At 44.1% G+C, this 19,966-nt stretch overlaps 2 protein-coding genes and 2 pseudogenes across 3 annotated transcripts; all 4 read left to right on the top strand.

Moving 5' to 3' along the window:
• Positions 1–5,262: 5,262 nt before the first annotated feature.
• Positions 5,263–10,763, top strand: ppan (peter pan homolog). The gene is made up of 12 exons (XM_088330404.1): positions 5,263–5,499; positions 5,734–5,904; positions 5,996–6,097; positions 6,793–6,843; positions 7,014–7,184; positions 7,478–7,554; positions 7,982–8,089; positions 8,783–8,906; positions 8,990–9,068; positions 9,241–9,370; positions 9,606–9,766; positions 9,837–10,763. The coding sequence occupies exons 1-12, from the start codon at positions 5,485–5,487 to the stop codon at positions 10,238–10,240; spliced, it is 1,593 nt and encodes a 530-aa protein (XP_088186530.1). The 5' UTR covers positions 5,263–5,484; the 3' UTR covers positions 10,241–10,763.
• Positions 10,764–12,834: 2,071 nt separating this feature from the next.
• Positions 12,835–12,982, top strand: LOC148373938 (U2 spliceosomal RNA; annotated as a pseudogene).
• A 2,628-nt stretch (positions 12,983–15,610) lies between these two features.
• Positions 15,611–18,935, top strand: eif3g (eukaryotic translation initiation factor 3, subunit G). 2 transcript variants are annotated; one of them, XM_088330383.1, is made up of 10 exons: positions 15,611–15,733; positions 15,811–15,857; positions 16,269–16,357; positions 17,665–17,724; positions 17,796–17,900; positions 17,967–18,162; positions 18,255–18,365; positions 18,450–18,586; positions 18,649–18,755; positions 18,828–18,935. In XM_088330383.1, the coding sequence occupies exons 1-10, from the start codon at positions 15,711–15,713 to the stop codon at positions 18,841–18,843; spliced, it is 891 nt and encodes a 296-aa protein (XP_088186509.1). In that variant the 5' UTR covers positions 15,611–15,710; the 3' UTR covers positions 18,844–18,935. The 2 variants fall into 2 exon arrangements, with proteins under 2 accessions (XP_088186509.1, XP_088186517.1); XM_088330391.1 differs by lacking the exons at positions 15,611–15,733; positions 15,811–15,857 and adding an exon at positions 16,057–16,171 and having other exon boundaries at positions 16,225–16,357.
• A 620-nt stretch (positions 18,936–19,555) lies between these two features.
• LOC148373936 (U2 spliceosomal RNA) lies at positions 19,556–19,676 on the top strand (annotated as a pseudogene).
• The last annotated feature ends 290 nt before the right edge of the window (positions 19,677–19,966 follow it).

Here is a 19,966-nt window from a genome sequence, read left to right as displayed (position 1 = left end):
TTGTTAGTTGTTATCAAATTCAAGAATATATTTAACATATGTCTCAATTAGTACTACTGTGAAATATGAAATCAACAAATAACGGTAAGGTCGGGGTACCACTTTCTGTGGTGTGTCCGGGGCAAGTACAGCCTGACGGCGCCCATCCCTATCAAGGCCGGTTTTTGGGGGGATCCTGGGGGTTTGCTCCCCATCATGAAACATATAGTACTGGTTTCCAGGGATACCAATAGAAGGAGAAGCCTCCTGATCTGTCTTAGATACAGCGCCTTTATCATCTGGGTGCTGTTGTTTTTCGGTGTGAAGCATCATCCTGCTGGTTGGTTGGTTAGTTGTTTGGTTGGTTCCCTTAACCACTAGGATCATAGGGGCACCATTTCCTGTGGTGTGTCTTGGGTAATTACAGCCTGGTGGCGACCACCCCTCTCCAGGCTAACGTTTGTTTCCACCCATACTGGGTAAATACTATTTTGTTGCGAAATAATTAGTATCAAATACATTATGCAAAACAGTGTATTAAAAATAATTATAATACTAATACTATTATTGATAATAATAATAATAATAATAATAATAATTACATGAAGCAAAATAGTGTACACTACTTTAGTGTTCCTGTAGTAGACTATATATTGATTCATTGATTATTTCAATGTTGTAAATAAACTACTCTCACATTTAGAGTACCGGTAGTCTGGAGTGACGAAGTCATGACCAACTTGGGTTGGCCATGGTCAATTCTTTTATGTTTTTTGCTATTTTTTACTTTTTCTTTTCTTTGTTTTTGTGTATGTGTTTGTCTTGCTGTTTGTCACCCCTTTCGAAGGATATGACCAGAGTAGATAGAAATAAACCAAAAGAAGAAAAAATAGCAATTAGTCATGAATTCTATTTGTTTTCTGCCCCATATACTGGTTCACTAACGTGTTTTTTGTATCCTATTGTAGCGAGCAGAGACGGGAGTCGTGGGGGGAGTGTCAAACAAAGGTGCCAACGAAAGCTGCTTTAATGACATTTAAACTTGCAATAACAAAACAAACACGAGAGTGGCTCGAGCCAGCCGAATTAAGAGTCCCCCTAGGAACTCGCTAACGAAACAATGGTTCCGTGGGTGAATTATGTAAAACCCACTACACAAGCCCCCCCAGAATTCACCCATAGTCAAAGTCTCTGTGCCTGGTTGGGACGCTGACCCGGCCACTGCGGGTACAAGGAGCTGGAACAGCGGGGGGGTGAGAGCTTGTGGACTCAGTTGGAGAGCCCACAGGTGCTGGGGCGGAGGGTCAGAGTGGGTACCCACGGGGCCGGAGGGTCGTGCCGCAGGAGGACGGCCGCGCCGTGGGGCTTGGGCCAGTTCCAATGGCTTGGACATATCCATGTGGGCAGGCTTAACCCTGTCCACGGAGACAGTCTCTGGCCTACCACCAATGTCCACGACCATGGTCTTGTCACCATGCTGCAGGACCTTAAACGGTCCATCATAAGGAGGGCGCAATGGTACGCGGTGGGCATCGTGGCGAATGAAAACAAAACCAGCCGAGCGCAGGTTGGAGGGAACCCTTGAAACTGGCCTGCCGTGTGGCGATGTGGGGATAGGCACAAACGCTCCCGCAGTGCCCTGCAAGATGGACTTCTCCCTGGATGCAGCCCAGGGTGTCGTTGGGTCTGGGATGAAATCACCTGGCACCCGCAGCACTTGACCATAAACCAACTCAGCTGAAGAGCACTGAAGGTCCTCTTTGGGAGCGGTCCTCAGTCCCAGCATGACCCAGGGTAGCTTATCGACCCAATCCCCATCGGTCAGGCTGGCGCGCAGGGCCGCTTTCATCGAGCAGTGGAACCGCTCGCACAACCCGTTAGCCTGGGGGTGGTAGGTTTGACTCCCAGGCCCTCGGCAACCGTGTTCCACCCCTCGGAGGTGAACTGTGCGCCCCTGTCAGATGAGAGATCTGCAGGGGGTCCAAAACGGGCGACCCATGTGCCGATGAACACCCGGGCCACATCGGCAGCTAAGGTGGAAGTCAGCGGAACTGCTTCAGGCCAACGGGTCGTCCTGTCCACCATCGTCAGGAGGTAAGTGAAACCGTGTGAAGGGGGTAGTGGGCCCACCAGGTCAATGTTAACGTGGTCAAACTTCCGTTCGGGGATGGCGAATGGTACCAATGGGGCCTTGATGTGACGGTGCACTTTGGCGCGTTGACATGCCACGCATGAGTCGACCCAGTCCCGGACGTCCTTTCTCATCCCTTTCCACACAAACTTCTGGGCCACTAGCTTAATGGATACTTTCCTGCCAGGATGAGACAGGCCGTGTATTGCCTCAAAAACAGCCCGACGCCAGCCAGCAGGGAAAAGCGGCCTAGGCCAACCCATGGAGAGGTCACAACAAAGCTTGGCCCCTGAGTCTCCGACCGCAACCTCCTCCAGCCGCAAACCAGTGCCTGAGCTCTTGAGCGTTTGGACGCCGTTATCAGAAGCCTGGTCCACACTCATACTGGAATAATCAAGCCCCAATTGCACAGCGCTGATGGTTGCTCTGGACAGGCAATCCGCAACCACGTTGGACTTCGCAGCAATGTGCCTGATGTCAGTCGTGTATTCCGATATGAATGACAGCTGGCGCTGCTGGCGGGCGGACCACGGTTCGGACGTCTTGGACATGGAGAACGTAAGAGGCTTATGATCAACAAAGACGATGAATTCACGGCCCTCCAAGATGAAACGAAAGTGGCGACTCACCAACCAGATGGCAAGTAGTTCTCTGTCGAATGCACTGTATTTATGTTTTCTGGGGACCAGCTGGCGACTAAAAAAGGCGAGTGGCTGCCAAGCATTGTCAACCCACTGCTCGAACACGGCACCCACTGCAAGGTCTGATGCGTCTGTAGTCAGTGCGACTGGGGCTCCGGGGGCTGGGTGAGCCAGCATGGCTGCCTGGCACAGCGCGGTTTTTGTGTCCTCGAATGCCTTGGTCCTCTCAGCGGTCCATTCAACAGCTTGATTGGGTGACCTACCCTTGAGGGCCTCGTGAAGTGGGCGCATGACATCAGCGGCTTGGCGAATAAACCTATGGTAGATTGTCACCATGCCGAGAAACTCCCTGAGGCCCCGTGCTGTTGGCGACTGAGGAAAGGTGGAGACGGCCTCTACCCTAGACGGTAGGGGGGAAGCCCCATCCTTGGTGATGAGATGCCCAAGGAAGTGGATGGAGGGTACGCCAAAAACACATTTCGCGGGATTTATAATCAGGCCATGCTGACTGAGCTTGGTGAAGAGGTCGCTGAGGTGCTCCAAGTGTTCCTCTTCTGAGGAGCTGTGGAGAGGCGCAGGGGCTGTCTGATCGGCGAATGATGCCGAGACGTTCCATGTTAGCAAATTCGGATTTAGCAGGCGCCAGTCTGTCTGGATTGAGTCGTCGGGCCATGACATGAACCGGGGGCCCCTTGGTTTCAATGTGGTGCTCAACCCCATGTCCGGTCGTGGAGGCTGAGAAGGTGGGCTTCGCCAGACTGGGGAACTCGGCGAGGAGCCTGTGGTAAATATCACCGTCCAAAAGAGAGCTGGACAGACCCTCAAAAATCCCTTTGTCGCGGACACACGCGAGAGAGGAGAAATTCAATGCGTCAACGAGGCGGCCATTTTTCACATCGACGAGTAATCCATTGGCACACAGAAAATCTGCACCAAGAAGAGGAAAAGCAATATCCGCAGTGACAAAGTCCCATGTAAACTGCTGACCCCCAAAACACACGTCCACTGTCCGTGTCCCGTATGTGCGGATGGGGGTGTCATTGGCAGAAGTTAATGGAGGTCCATGTGTTCCCCTCCCACATCGTCCACAGTGGCAGGGAGGACGCTCCTCTGGGCGCTGGTGCCACACAAGAACTTTTGGCTGGAGATGGCGTCCCCGATGAACAGTAGCCGGTTTCTTGCGCCTGCACTCACGGCCGCTACAGAGAGCAGGCCTTGAAGTTTCCCGTCGCGTTGGAGGTGCAAGGGGGACGGCACTTCTTGGCCCTGGGCCCAAAACGTGCATGGTAGTAACACAGACCTGACACATTCTGATCGTCAGTGGCCGCGCGTGCCTTGCTGGCTGGGGGCGTCGCACTTGATGGTGTGTAGGTGCGTGTAGGGGCCAGCACCTCATGTGTGTATCTATGTGTGGCCAGGAAGAACCGGTCCGCTTCCTCTGCCAGTGCACGCGGATCTGTAATGGTTGTATTCGCAAGCGCCGTCTGGACATGCGGCGGCATGTGACGCAGAAAAAGTTCCGTGAAAAGAAAATTTGGCTCTTCGGTGCCAAGCAAGTTTAACATCATTTCCATGTGATCCGATGGCTTACTGTCTCCTAAGCCCTGAATAGCAAGGAGGCGTCGAGCACGCTCAGAACGCGACAGTTCAAAGATTCTGAGGAGATATGCCTTCAGTCCCTTATATTTATCCAGTTCAGGAGGGGATGTGATGAAACTCACCGCTCTGGCTGCAGTTGAGCTCCCCAGAGCAGACACCACGTGGTAATAGCGAGAGTCATCATCAGTGATTCCGCGCAGGGCGAATTGAGCCTCTGCTTGTGCGAACCATGTTAACGCCGATGACTCCCAGAACTCGGGGAGCTTGAGAACGGGCGCGTATGCCATGTCGGTATGCTCAGTATTATGCACGGCCTCGGAAACTTCCACGAGACTAATGTCGGGGTCACCAATGTAGCGAGCAGAGACGGGAGTCGTAGGCGGAGTGTCAAACAAAGGTGCCAACGAAAGCTGCTTTAATTGACATTTAAACTTGCAATAACAAAACAAACACGAGAGTGGCTCGAGACGGCCGAATTAAGAGTCCCCCTAGGAACTCGCTAACTAAACAATGGTTCCTTGGGTGAATTATGTAAAACCCACTACACAATAATCATTGATTTGGTTTGATGTCTCCCCTAATGCGTGTGGCGTAGTGTAGAAGGTGAACTCATGTCATTAGCATATACAGGTATTAGTATTAATTTGCTCATTTTTTTCTTTTGTTAAACTTCACCCGGATGTTTTTTATTGTAACACTTTGATCAAATGAAATTGAAAAGTTTAACCACAATTGATGTTTTCCTTTAATTTTATTAATTTGATTTTATTCATTATTTCTATAGATTTTATTCATTTCATGTAGTAACTTTCTTTGTGTACACGTGTAAATGTCACTTCAATGTATAACAGAATGCCTGAAATGGAGCGAGAAGGAGACATCTTATACCCGTTTACTACAAGTCGGAACTTTCACCATCTGTGTGCGTTGAAACACGGACATGTTTGCTCCTAGAACAGAGCGGAACCATGTGGATCAAATGGCGATAGAAGTAGTGAATCGGTCTTAACGCGTAGGAATTTTCCTCTGGGTAAAATAACTACAGAATGCATAAAATCGACATGGTGTTTTTTTATTTAGAACATTCAATGTAACTTCGATTATTTGGACTCTACCTTTGTGTTTAGTGTAATCATGGGCAAAACAAAGGTAAGTACCCTCCATTCCACATGATAGCATGCTAGCTCTCGTGGTCGACAGTAAATTTAAGTTTTTGGGGTCATTCTATGCACCAAAAAAGTAGTTTTTGTAAACATATTTTGATTTTAAGTTGCGACACTGTTCAAAACACTGCAAACATTTACTGGCCTTAAAGACTCATTTTACGCCACTCGACTGACGTTCTATCTCTACAAGTTCATTAAAAACTTGATTTACTTTTAGAGCAAGAATCAGAAAAAGACCCGAATAGAAGCCCAGCAATTAGCCCAGGAGACGTATCGATCCGTCCCGCATTCTTTCGTCTTTCATCGGGGCCAAGTGGGGAAAAACGTGGCTCAGCTTGTCTTGGATGTCAGGAGAGTCATGGAGCCCTACACTGCAGAGTCTTTAAAGGTTTGTATGTCTGGCGATCTTAGTATTTTATGTTTACATTTTCATTGCCTATTACTAATCCATCAAAATTAATCACCATATGTTGCACTAGGTCCGGAAAAATAACGTGCTGAAAGACTTCGTAACTGTGGCCGGGCCAATCGGAGTGACGCACTTTATAATCTTCACCAAGACTCCCAGAAGCATCACTTTGGTAGGAAAACACACAATGCACAATTGAGGTTCTCCTTTTAGGTATAATAATTGCATCTAGTAAACAGCCGAAAGGGATAACTTTGCTGGTTGTATCCCTTACCCACTAGCGTCGTAGGGCACCATCTCCTGTGACGTGTCTTGGGCAAATGTAGCCTGGTGGTGCCTATCCTTCTCCAGGCCAACAAATGTTTCTGCAAGTCCTTTGAAACAAAATATAATAGGCTCCGAGATTTCCTCCCCCATGAACATTACCACCCTAAACAAGTGTGCGTGACAAAAAAATATATCTAGCCAGTTGTATAGAAAAAAATGATATTTGTATCTTGTTTCTTGACTCTATTGGGATTGTTTTGCTGCCAAAGGTTGTTGCACTTTTTCATTGCACTAATATTATGATGCACTTAAGCTTAGGCCAGTCTCTAAACACGTTTTGTCTATTCATCCAGACATTGTTTGTTTCAGTTACATGTTTGTCCTGGAGTGCCATGTCTAATCTTGTTAACAATGTTTTCTACGTTGTTATTACTAAGTTTTATTTAACACTAGGAGGCGCCAAATTATGCAAAAAAAATAATATTTCAATTTCAAAAAGTCAACCCACAGTCAAATCTGTTTAAGTGCAACTTGCAACTTTAAGAGCCACACATTCTCGGTCATAGTGCAATAACGTTTTTTTTTTTCAATCATTCTCAGAGGCTGGCTCGACTCCCCAAAGGGCCCATGCTCTATTTCAACGTGCTCAAGGTAAGGAAGTGCTTTGAACATGATGGCTTATGGGTGGGTACAAATGATGACAGGTTTTCCTACTGATTTCCTTGTGATGTTTTTAAAGTAAACGCACTGATGTATAAGGGCTTTTCATTTTCGATTCATTTTAAATTGGAACTTGTATTAAGCATTGGTTGTGGTTTCAGTACACTCTGGTCAAGGATGTGGTCTCGTCTCTGAAGAGGCACCGGATGCACAGCCAACAGTTCACACAACACCCATTGCTCATCCTCAACAACTTCGGCTCTAACGGCATGCACATCAAATTGATGGCCACCCTGTTCCAGAACATGTTCCCTTCCATTAACGTGCACAAGGTATTGCAACATTTCACGTTACACAGGAAAACAGTCTTAACAACCTGGTGCCTACACCAAAGCATTTCAGTTATTCTCTCAAAACGTCATTGGTGACATTGGCCTGTTCGCAGATCTCCCTTTTTCTTACGATTAGAACATGCTGAGTAAAATGATGAAGGTATAGTCTTCAGAGTTGCACTGTGAAGATGTTTTTCAAAAGTAAACGCTTTCTGATAACTCAGCTTGTTTCATCATTTAGTGAGCCGTTTAGCGGAATTATTTTTAGAAATGAACATTTTCTTTCCTATCAGGTGAGCCTCAACACCATCAAGAGGTGCGTGCTGATCAATTATGACCCGGCGAAGGAGGAAATCGAGTTTCGTCATTAGTACGTTGACACCCTTTTTTTTTTTAATAGACTTGACTACTTTGACAACTTGCAACTTTAAGAGCCACACATTCTCGGTCATAGTTATTTGGGGCAAGAGGATGGCAACATTAAGTAGCTTACAATACCATGTGTTTTCTTTTTTTTTTGCTATATTATAAATTGGTGAGTAAATATGCTTCTATATTCATTAACGCCACTAAGGAGGGCAATTGGAAAATTATCCATACTAAATATATTTTGTGAGATAAAATTCAATGAAAGGTGCTGATTGTGTGTGGTAGTTGTCCAAATGATGAAAAATGGCGGACTTGACTGCTCAGTGATGCATGTTCAAAGTAAACGCACTGATGGCCTCCCAATGATTACATGTTTTTAAAATGCTCATAAAGCAATGTCAAACATCGCTACCTGTTCCACCCTGCAGCAGCCTGAAGGTGGTGCCGGTTGGCATGAGCCGCGGTGTCAAGAAGCTCATGCAAGAGAGGTTCCCAAATATGAGCAAGTTTGACGACATCAGTGAGCTGATTATGAAGTAGGTGACACTATTGAAATTGATTTAATTCTCATACACAATCCTGCCACGCACAGATCAAATGAGGATGTTTTGTTGCTGTTAAGTATAGAATGTGCTTCTGACTACCCCTTTTCGAACATGTTATGTGACATTCTGTTGTTGACTCGTTGTTTTTGTCCTGTTTTTATATTTATGTTCGAAATAAAAGTTTTCATTCATTCATTCAATGTCTTAGCTTATTTGTAGATTTTTGTGCTAGTATGTCTGTTGGAATTTTTTTTTTGTTTTGGCTCATCTTGTCACGCCATTTTACATGTATTAAGTCATTGTTTGGCAACATAGTCATGGTGCAAAATGCTGGTGACTCCCTTACAAGCACTGCACTCTCTATTTTGTTTCCTTGGATATTTACTTCTAGGCTAGTTTTTAACAGTGTAATTATTGCAACAGATTATACTGCACCAAGAGCAATCGGTTTTCATATTCTTATTTAAGGGGAAATAAATCCTATGCACAGGAGTTTGTACGTTCATCCTTAATTTATGCGTGATTCTCGCTAAAAGCAAATTTTATCATTCAATGTGGCAGAATGAATGTTGGGATAAATTTAAAAAGTTATGCAGCCTAAGCTAGGCTTAAAAGGGAAATATAGAGGTAGGAAATACAATTTTGGTGGTTTTGTAATGTGATTAAAATGACCACCTTTCGCAGAGGGGCAAACCTTTCAGAAAGTGAGGCGGAGCAAGACGGCGAGCACAACATCACTGAGTTACCTCAGGTGTACTCTGGGCGCGGCAACATGGCAGCTGAGCAGAGTGCTATCCGTTTGACAGAGGTATGCTCATGCACATTGCAATAGCATTTGGGGGGGTTTATAACGCCAACTCTTGTTGGTATGTGTACCTCTAACTTGTGCAGATTGGACCACGTATGACTCTGCAACTGATCAAGATCCAGGATGGCATGGCCTGTGGCAACATCATGTATCATGCTAACAGTAAGCGACTTAAGCTTTCCTAATTTTCATTTGCTAGTTTTTGTGCTAAAGATGACAAGTTCGTTATGAAATCTGTGATTTTACTTAAGTAAACGCTTACTGATGCACACAATGATAATTCACATGAACGTTAAGCAAAGAGAATATTACTAAAAGCTATCTGTTTTCGCAGTCTCCAAGACAGAAGAAGACATTCTAGCAATACTGCAGAGGAAAAAGGACCAACTAAAGGCTAAAGAAGAGCGGCGAAAGAAGCAAGAGAACAACGTCGCTCTGAAGAAAATTAAAAAGGAGGAGCATAAGTACGTCTCTTCGCTTATTCCAAATCAGGCTTCCGGTGTGGCTTTCTAATAGGTTCTTAGAAATAGAAGGTTTGGGGGGGATTTAATTGTAAGGTTGGCATATTGAATACAAATGTCTAGGACACTGATATTGTGCCAAATGTTAAACAAATTAGACATGGATGACTATAAAAAGATGTGTCCCTGTTTCACGGTAGACTGTTCTTTTTCACCACCTTGTGTAATTGGCAAACAGGAAGAAGAGCTTAGCAGGCATCAAGAGAAAAAGAGAAGCCGAGGAAGAGGACAGTGAGGTGGAAGACCCTGGCGCTCAAGGGGAACGAGCTGCAGCAGCTGTGGAGTCCGATGACGAGGCTGAATATTACAGACAGGCTGTGGGAGAGGAGCCAGATGAAGGTGACTGTCCTGACAACTTGAAACGGTACTCTTATTTGAATAGCCATCTTACTCAATCACTTCTTTTCAGATATGTTCCCTGAAGCCAAGAGGAGTGGAAGCAGAAGTGGGCCTCGGGGACCAGCCAAAAAGAGGAAGTTTTCTGCAAAACGAGCATTCGGCCAAGACAAGGGCGCTGAAGGAAGGGTCCCAGGACGTCATTACAAGGATAAACGGACAAAGACGTTTTCCGGTGGAGATAAGGATTCCTTCGGAAAGAAACCATTTGGGAAGAAGCAATCACCAGGAGGAAAGCCATTCAGAAATGACCACGGCGATAGGGAAAACAAATTTGGCCGGAAGAAAAGGTTTGAAGGAAAGATAAACAAAGGTAAAGCATTTCCGTCTAAGGCCCACAAGAGCAAAACGGCCTTCAATAAGCAAAGTAACACTGGTGCAAAGAAAAGCTACAAGCACAAGAAGGGAAAAAACTGAGCATCATTTTCTTGGCTCACTGACTCTTAAGAAATAAAGTAAAGCAGGAAAAACATTCATCAGATTGTTGTGCTGTGCAAATTCTGGAGATGTTCATACGTAATAAATTGTTTAAGAGAAAAATGCTTGGTGCTAATGCAATGTTAACCTTGTATTCTAAATGTTTTGACTAATTGCAGTTAAGTAATGTGTTTTGGAATACAGTAATCCCATGGTTATTGCAGTTAATAGGGACCAAGACCACCCACGCAAACTGAAAATCCGCTAAGTAGCAGCGCCTCTTCAAAAATGCTTAAAAAACGTATACAGTATACCCGCCTGTATACAGTACACCATATAGAATAGGGAGAGAGTGAAATTCATGTTATAACAAAAAAAAACTCAAATATGTTGTATGTACATGGAATAGGACTGCGACGAAACCACAACGAACCATTCAGTATGACCACATGCAGCAATCGCAGTTTATTACGCTTGTTAACACTACCGGTTACATATTGAAAATAAAAACCGTGAAATGTGATATTTGATGAGTGTGGAGCGTTTTGGGAAACGGCAGTTAAGAAATGTTCTGTGTTCATTTTAATGAAAGTGAAAGGGCTACCTTCTGACAACATATTTTAGCTAGCGGCATCGAACGGCTTTTACAACAAATACACGAAACCACACACAATTAGCCGTGTTCAGGTAGTACAAACAACCGCTCGCTTTTCGTATAATAAAGTCAAACTTGAGATGAAATGTGACAGAAGAGAATATACTTACGTCGTGTCGCCGAGTTCCTTCATCATAAACTGAGAGCCACATAGGAAGGGGGTGAGGTGGGGGGAGTTAAAGGAGGGGGGGGTGAGCTAAGCGGTAACTCACCATGACTAAGCATTGTGTCAGGGCCTCCCCTTCGCAATAAGAGTGTCCACACCGTGTCCTCAGTTGACATAAGCTCGCGGTCAATGGCGTCAAGTCAATAAATGCTTCTATTGAGAAGGTAAGGTTTATTTTTTTAGACCCGCGAAGCTCTGAACCCGCAAAAGTGAAACCGCGAACTAGCAGGGTTCTACTGTATAGAGGCAACCTTCACTTACTAGTAATCAGCTAAATGAAATGCTTAAAAATGGTTGCAACTTTGCGTGATTGTTTAGCCACCATACCAGGATGCTGCCTGAAGCCAACTGGGATTGGCTCCAGCAACACATTGGCCCTTGAGAGGGTGAGTGGTTGAACAATGCCTTTGCCCCTAAACGTTTTTCTATTTCAGCTTACTATTATTGACTATTGCTTTTTGGCCAGTTTCTGCACTGTTTTAAGTCTATGTGTACTGTGACTACTAACTGCTGTTATAACACCAGATTCGCATCCCTTCCGACCTAAACCATTTTTTTCTTTTCAAGTTTTTTGCTAACATATTTCAGTAAAATCTTAAATTGAATGATTTTTTTTTTCTAACTGTAGATTTCATTGCGCTTTTAGACACAACATTATATGCCTGCTACATTTTGAGCTGGCAATGTTCAGTCTGAGACAATAATTTGGTCGCTGGCACCCAGGACTTTGCCAGTCAGTTGTGGGGCACACTTGGTCAACCATTTCATATATCCTACTTGGCTGGCATGAAAATATCTCACCTTCACTGTTTGAAGTAAAATAAGGGTGACTTGTGTGAATTCCGCAGATCCAAGGAGAACATGTTTTGTGGAGGGGAAAGGGTTATGGGAGATTTTGCTGAAAATGAGCTAGGTGTTTTAGGTGCTGCGTTTGAGTCGGGTGGAGTAGTTGCCCTTGACCGTGAAACTGCAATATTAAAAGAGAGGATCATCGCCGTGGAAGATACTGTACAGCAATAGATGAATTGAACCAGATTTCTGCGTTTTGAGCCAATCAGGACGCAGAATAATCAATTACTGCGCCTATGTGATACATGATACAAGTGGAATAAAGAGGCTAACTACCTAAGCACATCTTGAACCAGTCCGGCCGACGCGTATTGGATTAGTCTGTTGCATGTTTACCAATTCTAATTTTACTTTGTTTTTGAGTTTTTCTTTTTTTTTTTTTTACTAGACAACAAACGTCTTCTCTTTGATGAGGTAACAAATGGAAATTGAACATATATTTTATATTACCATGTAAATATATTTTTTGATACCATCTTAGCAAGTTTTGCATCACTTTTTGGAACAGTTTTAATAATACACATTCTTAAAAGCTGTGATGGCCATTTAACAAGTATTCTTAATTGGCATGGCAATAAAATGACGCTTGCATTTATACAGTCAACGAAATTTCATGAAATGGCAATACAACTATAGCCTACATAGAAAATGTTTAATGCAGGATGGTTTGAACTGATGCAACATATCAAAAAAAGGCCACAAACATGCTATACAATCCATTCATTTTTTATATGCTTTGGAGCTCCAAATGTACCTCTGGGGATGATCTTAGCCTGGTCATGTGGCAATCACCACCGTAACTGAGACGGGCTAATTCTAATCTGCTTAAACGCAAGCAGTTAGAGGCTTGGTTTAGCCAACAACTATTAGCACCTGTTATTACGACTGTTTTGATGCTAGGTCCTCAGCTTGGCCTTTTGGTCCTTAGCTTGGCCTTTTGGCTTTGATGCTAGTTCCTTAGCTTGGCCTTTTAGCTTTGATTTTTGCATTCCGGAGATGGAATAAGAGCTTGCTCTGTCCACTCCACGCATCGGCCCGGTATTGCAGTACCTTCGGGAACGGTGCATTCGCAATGATCGCAACAAGGCTTTAGGGCTAGGACCTTAGCTTGGCCCTTTGGCTGAGAGACAGTGTCCCGGCTCCTAGGCTTTGTAGCGTATTATGAACTGACCGTTAACGGATAATGAATAACGAAGATAGATAAATAACCCTTAACCCCCCCCCCACTCCAAACCTTTTTGCAAAGCGCTGATACACGTTCAAAGTAACCAACAGCTCATCCTGCAACCTTTTACACCAGGCTTTATTATTTAAAACAAGACAGCCGGCTCACTTCAAGACGCTTTTTTTTCCCCAATTAGCATTTTCATGGAGTCTGTGTGGTTGACTTGATTTTTTTTTTTAGTAACAAGGTTAACATTGTCTTGTATTATATCTTTTTTTAGATTTGTAAATATTAGTTTCCAGTGTTTTTACAGTGATGTGTTTCCTGATTAGCTCTTTCTAAAAAGTAGTTTACTCTTGTATTTCGTAGTATGTTGTTGCACAGAAAAGTCAATATTTTTAATTGACATCTTGTGTGTAGGAATTCCCCTTGCTTGACTTTAAAGTTGCTCAATATAAAAATGTTAAATGTTTAAACAAGTTTAAAATCTCCCAGAGGGTAAAAAAAATACTATTACTGTATACTTATAAGAAAAAATTATTTATTTTTCGGCAACAAAAGTATTAATTCGTTTTGTGCATAAAATTTGATTATTATTGGTAATTACTAATTAGAGGGACTCTCCTAATACTTTTTTTTCTTTTATCCCTGGCTTTTTTGTCCCTTTTCCCTTTTTCCTTCCTCGTAGCCTTTTATTTCTTTTTCTTGCTTTCTTTTCTCTGCTTACCTTTTGGATTTCATTTCTACTTTTTTTTTCTTTCTTTATTTCCCCCCTTTTGTGCATGTTACATATCAATTGGTGATATATGGATTAAAGTAACAGAAACAATCTGAAGAGCAAGACTAATTTGAGGCTGAAGAGTTCCCCCCCCCCCCAAATATGAATTCAATCCTATACCTCACGTTTCCTCCATTGAATGCTTTCCATCTTTTCGTCCACTGAATTGAAAATTAATGAATCATAGGTTTGCAAGTGGAGGAAGCTGAAAAACAAAATTAGGCAAGTTTTCATCTGTGTATTTTACTTTTTAATCAATAAATGAATAAACTACAACCAAACTCAGTTTTGCTACTGCTGTTTTTTTAAGTAGCACACTTATAAGCTTGTCTGTGTTGTGCTGAAAAATGGCCTTTGCTCACAACAAAAGTCATCTTGGGATAATGGATTCCAGCCACAATTTTACACACATTTTAGGCAGGCTAATATTGCACGCTCCCTGACAAAAGTGTCTTCTGACAGTCCCAGTTTGATGCAATATGGGATTGGAAACAATGGAGTGCGGCTGAGTGGTTAGCGCATCCTCGGCACAGTTCTGAGGTAATGGGATCAAATCTAGCTACCAGCCGTTGTTTGCATGTTCTCCCCGGGCTTGCGTGGGTTTCCTCCGGGCACTCCAGTTTCCTCCCACTTTCCAAAAACATGCATGTCAGGTTAATTGGACGGTCCAAATTGTCCCTAGGTGTGAATGAGCAAGTGCGTTGTAAATCTGTGAGCCCTGCGAATAGCTGGCAACCAGTTCAGGGTGTCCCCTGCCCACTGCCCTATGATAGCTGGGATGGGCTCCAGCACCCCTGCGACCCTACTTAGGATAACCGGATGGAACGCATTAAGTCAGTTAATTTTAGGGAGAAAATAACAGTGAAAAAAAGAGATGCCAGTCCTGCAAAACTGCTACAATATGTGATTGGGGATCATTAATTGAGGCCACATGAGTGCAGTTAACTTTATGAACAGCATAGCAAAAAATAAAATAAAAAAAAGCTGCCAGACAAAAATACGATCTGCCTCATCAAAAACGTTAAGGTTAATCTTGCATTTGCCTGCTAGGTAGCAGCGTGTTGGAACAAATACAAAGTGCTAAATACTAACTTTCTCAACATCCCGTATAGGCCTACTACCTCTGTGATCGACCTGTGGATCCCTGCCACGTGCAGTGCGGAGATTGCCCTCAGATCCAGTTTTCTCTGGGTGGGCAGAGCGTGTCTGTGGGAGGAGGCGCCCCCCTCTGGTAGTACCCCTGCGTTCAAATGTTCATCTCATCTCATCAGCTGCACCGCTTATCCTCAGTAGGGTCGCGGGGGTGCTGGAGCCCATCCCAGCAATCATCGGGCAGTGGGCAGGGGACACCCTGAACTGGTTGCCAGCCAATCGCAGGGCACACAGGGACAGACAACTCGCTTGCTCATTCACACCTAGGGACAATTTGGACCGGCCAATCCACCTGAAATGCATGTCTTTGGAATGTGGGAGGAAACCGGAGTGCCCGGAGGAAACCCACGCAAGCACGGGGAGAACATACAAACTTCGCACAGTAAGTCCGGTAGCTGGATTTGAACCCACAAAGGAGGTTCCCAAGACCTAAGAACTGTGCCGCACACGCGCTAACCACTGCGCCGCCGTGCTGCCCGCGTTCAAATGTTGTTGTTTTAAATTATTATTTTATAAATTAATATTTTATAAGATATCTAGATGATTTTAAAAAGTATTGCGTGAATTTATCGAGTTGACGTCACGAATGTCTTTCGTTGCAACAAGAACCAAAACATTCCATATTTCACAAAACGGAAATAACGTTGGAGTCAGTCACAGTTCCGGTCTCTGCGCTTCGGAAGCTAAGCTAGCAACACGCGCGGGATGCCGTCGATCGATTTCGACGAGTAAGTGCAGGCTTTTTCAAAGGTCGAACTGACATTTTTATCATTCATATTCAATAAATTACTTATTCCTTCCTCAGCTCCAAGCCCAGCTGGGCAGACCAAGTCGAAGAGGAAGTTGACGAAGGTAAAGCATTCTTAGCGTGCTAACATACTTGACGTATCTTGTGGCTCCATGTGCTTAATGCCTAAATAATGGCTTGAGAATTAATCTTTGTGCATATTTCATACCGCAGACGATTTTAACCTTTTCAACAATTTTCGAAAAAGTGCACAATTCTCCATTATTTGTCATGAAAGAGGTGGCGTCCTCATCCGTTTACGTCACCGGTAGCTAGTCCCTAGTTGAATTATCCGCGAGGCGAACTTTATTACGTTTTACGAATGCAAAACCCAACTTGTTGTTTTCCTTGCTTACATGATGGCCACAATGACACATTTAGATAGATAGATAGATAGATACTTTGTTCATCCCCGAAGGGAAATTCACATTTGTTGCCGTTATTTTACTTCCATGTGATTTTTGCCATTCTAACAGGAACTCTCCCACCGCCTAAGGAAACTATCAAAGGAAACATCAAAACCATAACTGAGTATAAGATTGATGAAGATGGCAAAAAGTTCAAGGTAATGTCTTATTAACAGCCAAATCATAGTAATATGACTATGTAAACAAAAGAGCTTATAATTTACCCACATTCTTCACTGTAGAGACTATTGCACACAGTAAATCTGCATGTTACTCTGGTCTAATCACATCCCATACAGTCAACACAAAGCCACTATTTTTTTTTCTTAATTAGATCATGCAGCCTTACCACCATGCTCTACTCTATTGACACCTCTAACTTACACTGTGGGTTGCAATTCTTCAATGGAAAAAAAATGTCTCCATCCACTAGCTTGAATCGTTTCTCCGGCGCCGTCACGAATGGCAGCCACTCCAGCAGCTCCCGTGTTATTTTTCGATTGTTCTCAGTTATTTTCGATTGTTCTCAGCTTAGGGATGCTGCTGGAAAAGTGAATTTCCCTTCGGGGATGAATAAAGTATCTATCTATCTATCTATCTATCTATCTATCTATCTAGCTCCTCTGTACCCTGCCTTTCTCTCCCCACCTGAATGATTTCCCTATAGTTAACTGTTTTCCCTTCTTTCAAGACTGCAGTGGCTCTGAATCATCCAAACTAATTTGGTTTTATCAAAGTGTTCCATGTGTTTGTTGGTACCCATTTCCTCATCCCAGGTGAACTCCTGCTTCTCTTCTCTGCTCTCCTTCACCTATCCTGTTAGCCATTATTCCCCTTCCACTGGCATCATCTCCTCCACCTTCAATATTGCTGCTGTCTCACCAATTCTGGGAAAAAAAAACACGGTTTAGTTCCAAACAACCTCAGTAGCATCCCCCTGTCTTGCCTCCAACTTAACTTTTGTCTCCAAATTTAAAAGTCTCCCAACTCTGTCCGCATCTCACTTTGAACAGTCTGTTTTAAACACATCCAATCTGATTTTCTTACATGTCACAGCACAGAAGCTGCATTTATCAAAATTACCAATGATCTCCTCACGGCATTGAATTCATGGCTTTAAGAATAAGACCTGGACTCCGGTTCAATTTTTAACTTTGCCCCTCTCTACCTTTCCGTCTTCCATGTCACGTCCCAGATCCTCCTTCCTCCATCTCTCTGTAGACGCTTGCCCGTCTTGGCTCCATAGGGAGCAGAGCTTTCAGTTCTTGAACTCGCTCACGCCTGACCTCTGTAATGCTGCCAGGTTTTTCATCTTCCAGACTCAAAACCCACCTTTTTTAGTCTTGCCTACACACCCTATACTGCCTCACATGGTGCCCCCCTGGTTTTTGTTTTGTGTACAGCGACCTTGGGTGTCCTGAAAGGCGATTAAAAATCAAATGTATCCTTGTTATTTTGTTTGTAGATTGTACGTGTGTTCAAGATTGAAACTAGGAAAGCCTCCAAAGCTGTTGCAAGGAGGAAGGTGAGCTTTTAGATCAAAACAATAGAATCAGAGCAACCATGACAATGCAAATGTTTCCCTCTGACCTCCAGAACTGGAAAAAGTTTGGCTTATCTGAGTTTGATGCAGCAGGTCCAAATGTGGCCACCACCACTGTTAGTGATGATGTCTTCATGACTTTCATCTCCGGCAAAGAGGTGTGGAGTTTGTTGCTCCCTGGAAATCCGCCAACGTTTCTAATGATTGTCCGTACTCCTTTTTAGGATCTAAATGCACAAGACCAGGATGAGGACCCCATGAGCAAGCTGAAAGGAGGGAAGATGGTGTCATGTCGTATCTGCAAAGGTGACCATTGGACTACCCGCTGCCCCTACAAGGACACCTTGGGGCCCATGCAGAAGGAGCTGGCCGAGCAGCTGGGGTTGTCCACCGCAGACAAGGATAAGCCTGCTGGCTCAGGTACTGCATGACTTTAAAAATCACAACTTAAGGTTCAAGCAGTGCATCTTATGGCTAATTTTGTGAATGTTGCATATTTTGTCTGTTATTAGCCGAGCCAGAGCCTGCGCAGCCCGCACAGAGCAAGACTGGCAAGTACGTGCCCCCAAGCCTCAGGGACGGCAGTACACGAAAGGGTGAATCCATGCAACCCAACCGTAGAGGTGAGCTCAGTTGAAAGCAAGGTAGCCAATTGAAGATGATTCTTGTGGGATATGGCACTAACCCAAAGCATGACACGTCTGTAGCCGATGACAACGCCACCATCCGCGTGACCAACCTTTCAGAAGACACTCGTGAGACCGATTTGCAGGAGCTTTTCAGACCCTTCGGCTCCATCTCCAGAATCTACCTGGCCAAAGACAAGAACACCGGGCAGTCTAAGGTGAGCTGTCTCACCCTACCGACTAGAAGGACAAACTCATTGAGATCGTCTACGTGTTGCAGGGCTTCGCATTTATCAGTTTCCACCGTCGGGAGGATGCGGCCAGAGCCATTGCAGGCGTGTCGGGTTTCGGATATGATCATCTTATTCTCAATGTTGAATGGGCCAAGTAAGTAGACACTGTTCTTAATGCCAAAGATTCCAAAGTAAACTGAACCTGGCTTCCTTTTTTTTCCCCCAGACCATCAAATAACTGATGTCCTCAGGAAATTCCATCAGATGGACAAATATTTCTGTCATAAGTCATTCATAGACTTTACTTCAATAAAAAAAAAGAATGTTACCATCATTTAGCATGTTCATCTTTTCTTACTTGTAATAACTATTAAGGGTGTGTTGTGTCACCCTGAACCGAGTGACTTTAGCTCAGGGGGTAGAGCGCTCGTCTGGGGATCAAGATATCACAGGTTCGAATCCCGGCTCCTCTGTGTTATATGTCGAAGTGTCCTTTGCTAAGTCACTGAACCCCTAATGCCCCCAATAAGCAGCCTTACATGGCTGCACGGCCGCTTTCGGGAAATGTGAAGCACATTGTAAAGGGCTTTGTGAAGTCATCGACTTGAAAAGCGCTATATAAATGCAGATCATTTCATTTCGGGAGACTGCACTGATTGGCTGTTGCCTGAGTGACATGAATTATGGGCTGTCATCTTTATGACAACGATGCGCTGATTGGCTGACAGAGCGTGAATGCTGCTACCTGACTGGACAAACTAACAGGAGTCGTACAATCTGTCTGTTTACTTGCAAGAAGCGAAAGATCTAATTCGGCTAAAATGGCATGCTCTACGATGACTAAAAGATGAAAAGTGGACAATGAAAACCACCATTTTCATGAGGTATGACTGACAAATGTGCGTCCAGTTTTCCACCTGCCTCTCCACTTCCTGAAACTAAAAACTCACTCTTAATGCTATGTACCGGTACTGTTCAGTTAATTTTTGCAATTGGGAGATGGAATAAGAGCTTGCTCTGTCCACTCCACGCATCGGCCCGGTATTGCAGTACCTCCGGGAACGGTGCATTCGCACTGATCGCTGCTTGGCCCCTTGGCTAGGACCTTGACTCAGCCTCTTGGCTGGGAGCAAGTGTCTCTGCCTCTTGGCTTTGTAGTGTATTATGATTTGACCGATAACGGATAATTGATAAAGAATATAGAACCATAAACCTCTACAAAATCCCCCCCCGCAATCTTGATTTTTAACAGGCCGACCTGTTGTTTGACAGTACAGTCGACTTTTAAAAGTAGCTGTGCTCTTCAGTCTCCAGCTCATTCGATTGATGCGGGAACGTTTCCAGAAGTCCTGAGGCGGCAAGGCA

The sequence above is a fragment of the Urocampus carinirostris genome, chromosome 1 (genome assembly GCF_059441175.1).
Source record: "Urocampus carinirostris isolate Australia breed hairy pipefish chromosome 1, RoL_Ucar_1.0, whole genome shotgun sequence".
Classification (NCBI taxonomy): Eukaryota; Metazoa; Chordata; class Actinopteri; order Syngnathiformes; family Syngnathidae; genus Urocampus; species Urocampus carinirostris.
This window is presented reverse-complemented; position numbering and strand designations above follow the sequence as displayed.

Coding starts and splice junctions, on each gene's coding strand:
- ppan (XM_088330404.1), top strand. Junction 6,844..7,013: donor TCTATTTCAACGTGCTCAAG/GTAAGGAAGTGC, acceptor TTGTGGTTTCAG/TACACTCTGGTCAAGGATGT. Junction 9,069..9,240: donor CATCATGTATCATGCTAACA/GTAAGCGACTTA, acceptor CTGTTTTCGCAG/TCTCCAAGACAGAAGAAGAC.
- eif3g (XM_088330383.1), top strand. CDS start 15,711: ATGCCGTCGATCGATTTCGACGA. Junction 15,858..16,268: donor CGAAGAGGAAGTTGACGAAG/GTAAAGCATTCT, acceptor CCATTCTAACAG/GAACTCTCCCACCGCCTAAG. Junction 17,725..17,795: donor AAGCTGTTGCAAGGAGGAAG/GTGAGCTTTTAG, acceptor TCTGACCTCCAG/AACTGGAAAAAGTTTGGCTT.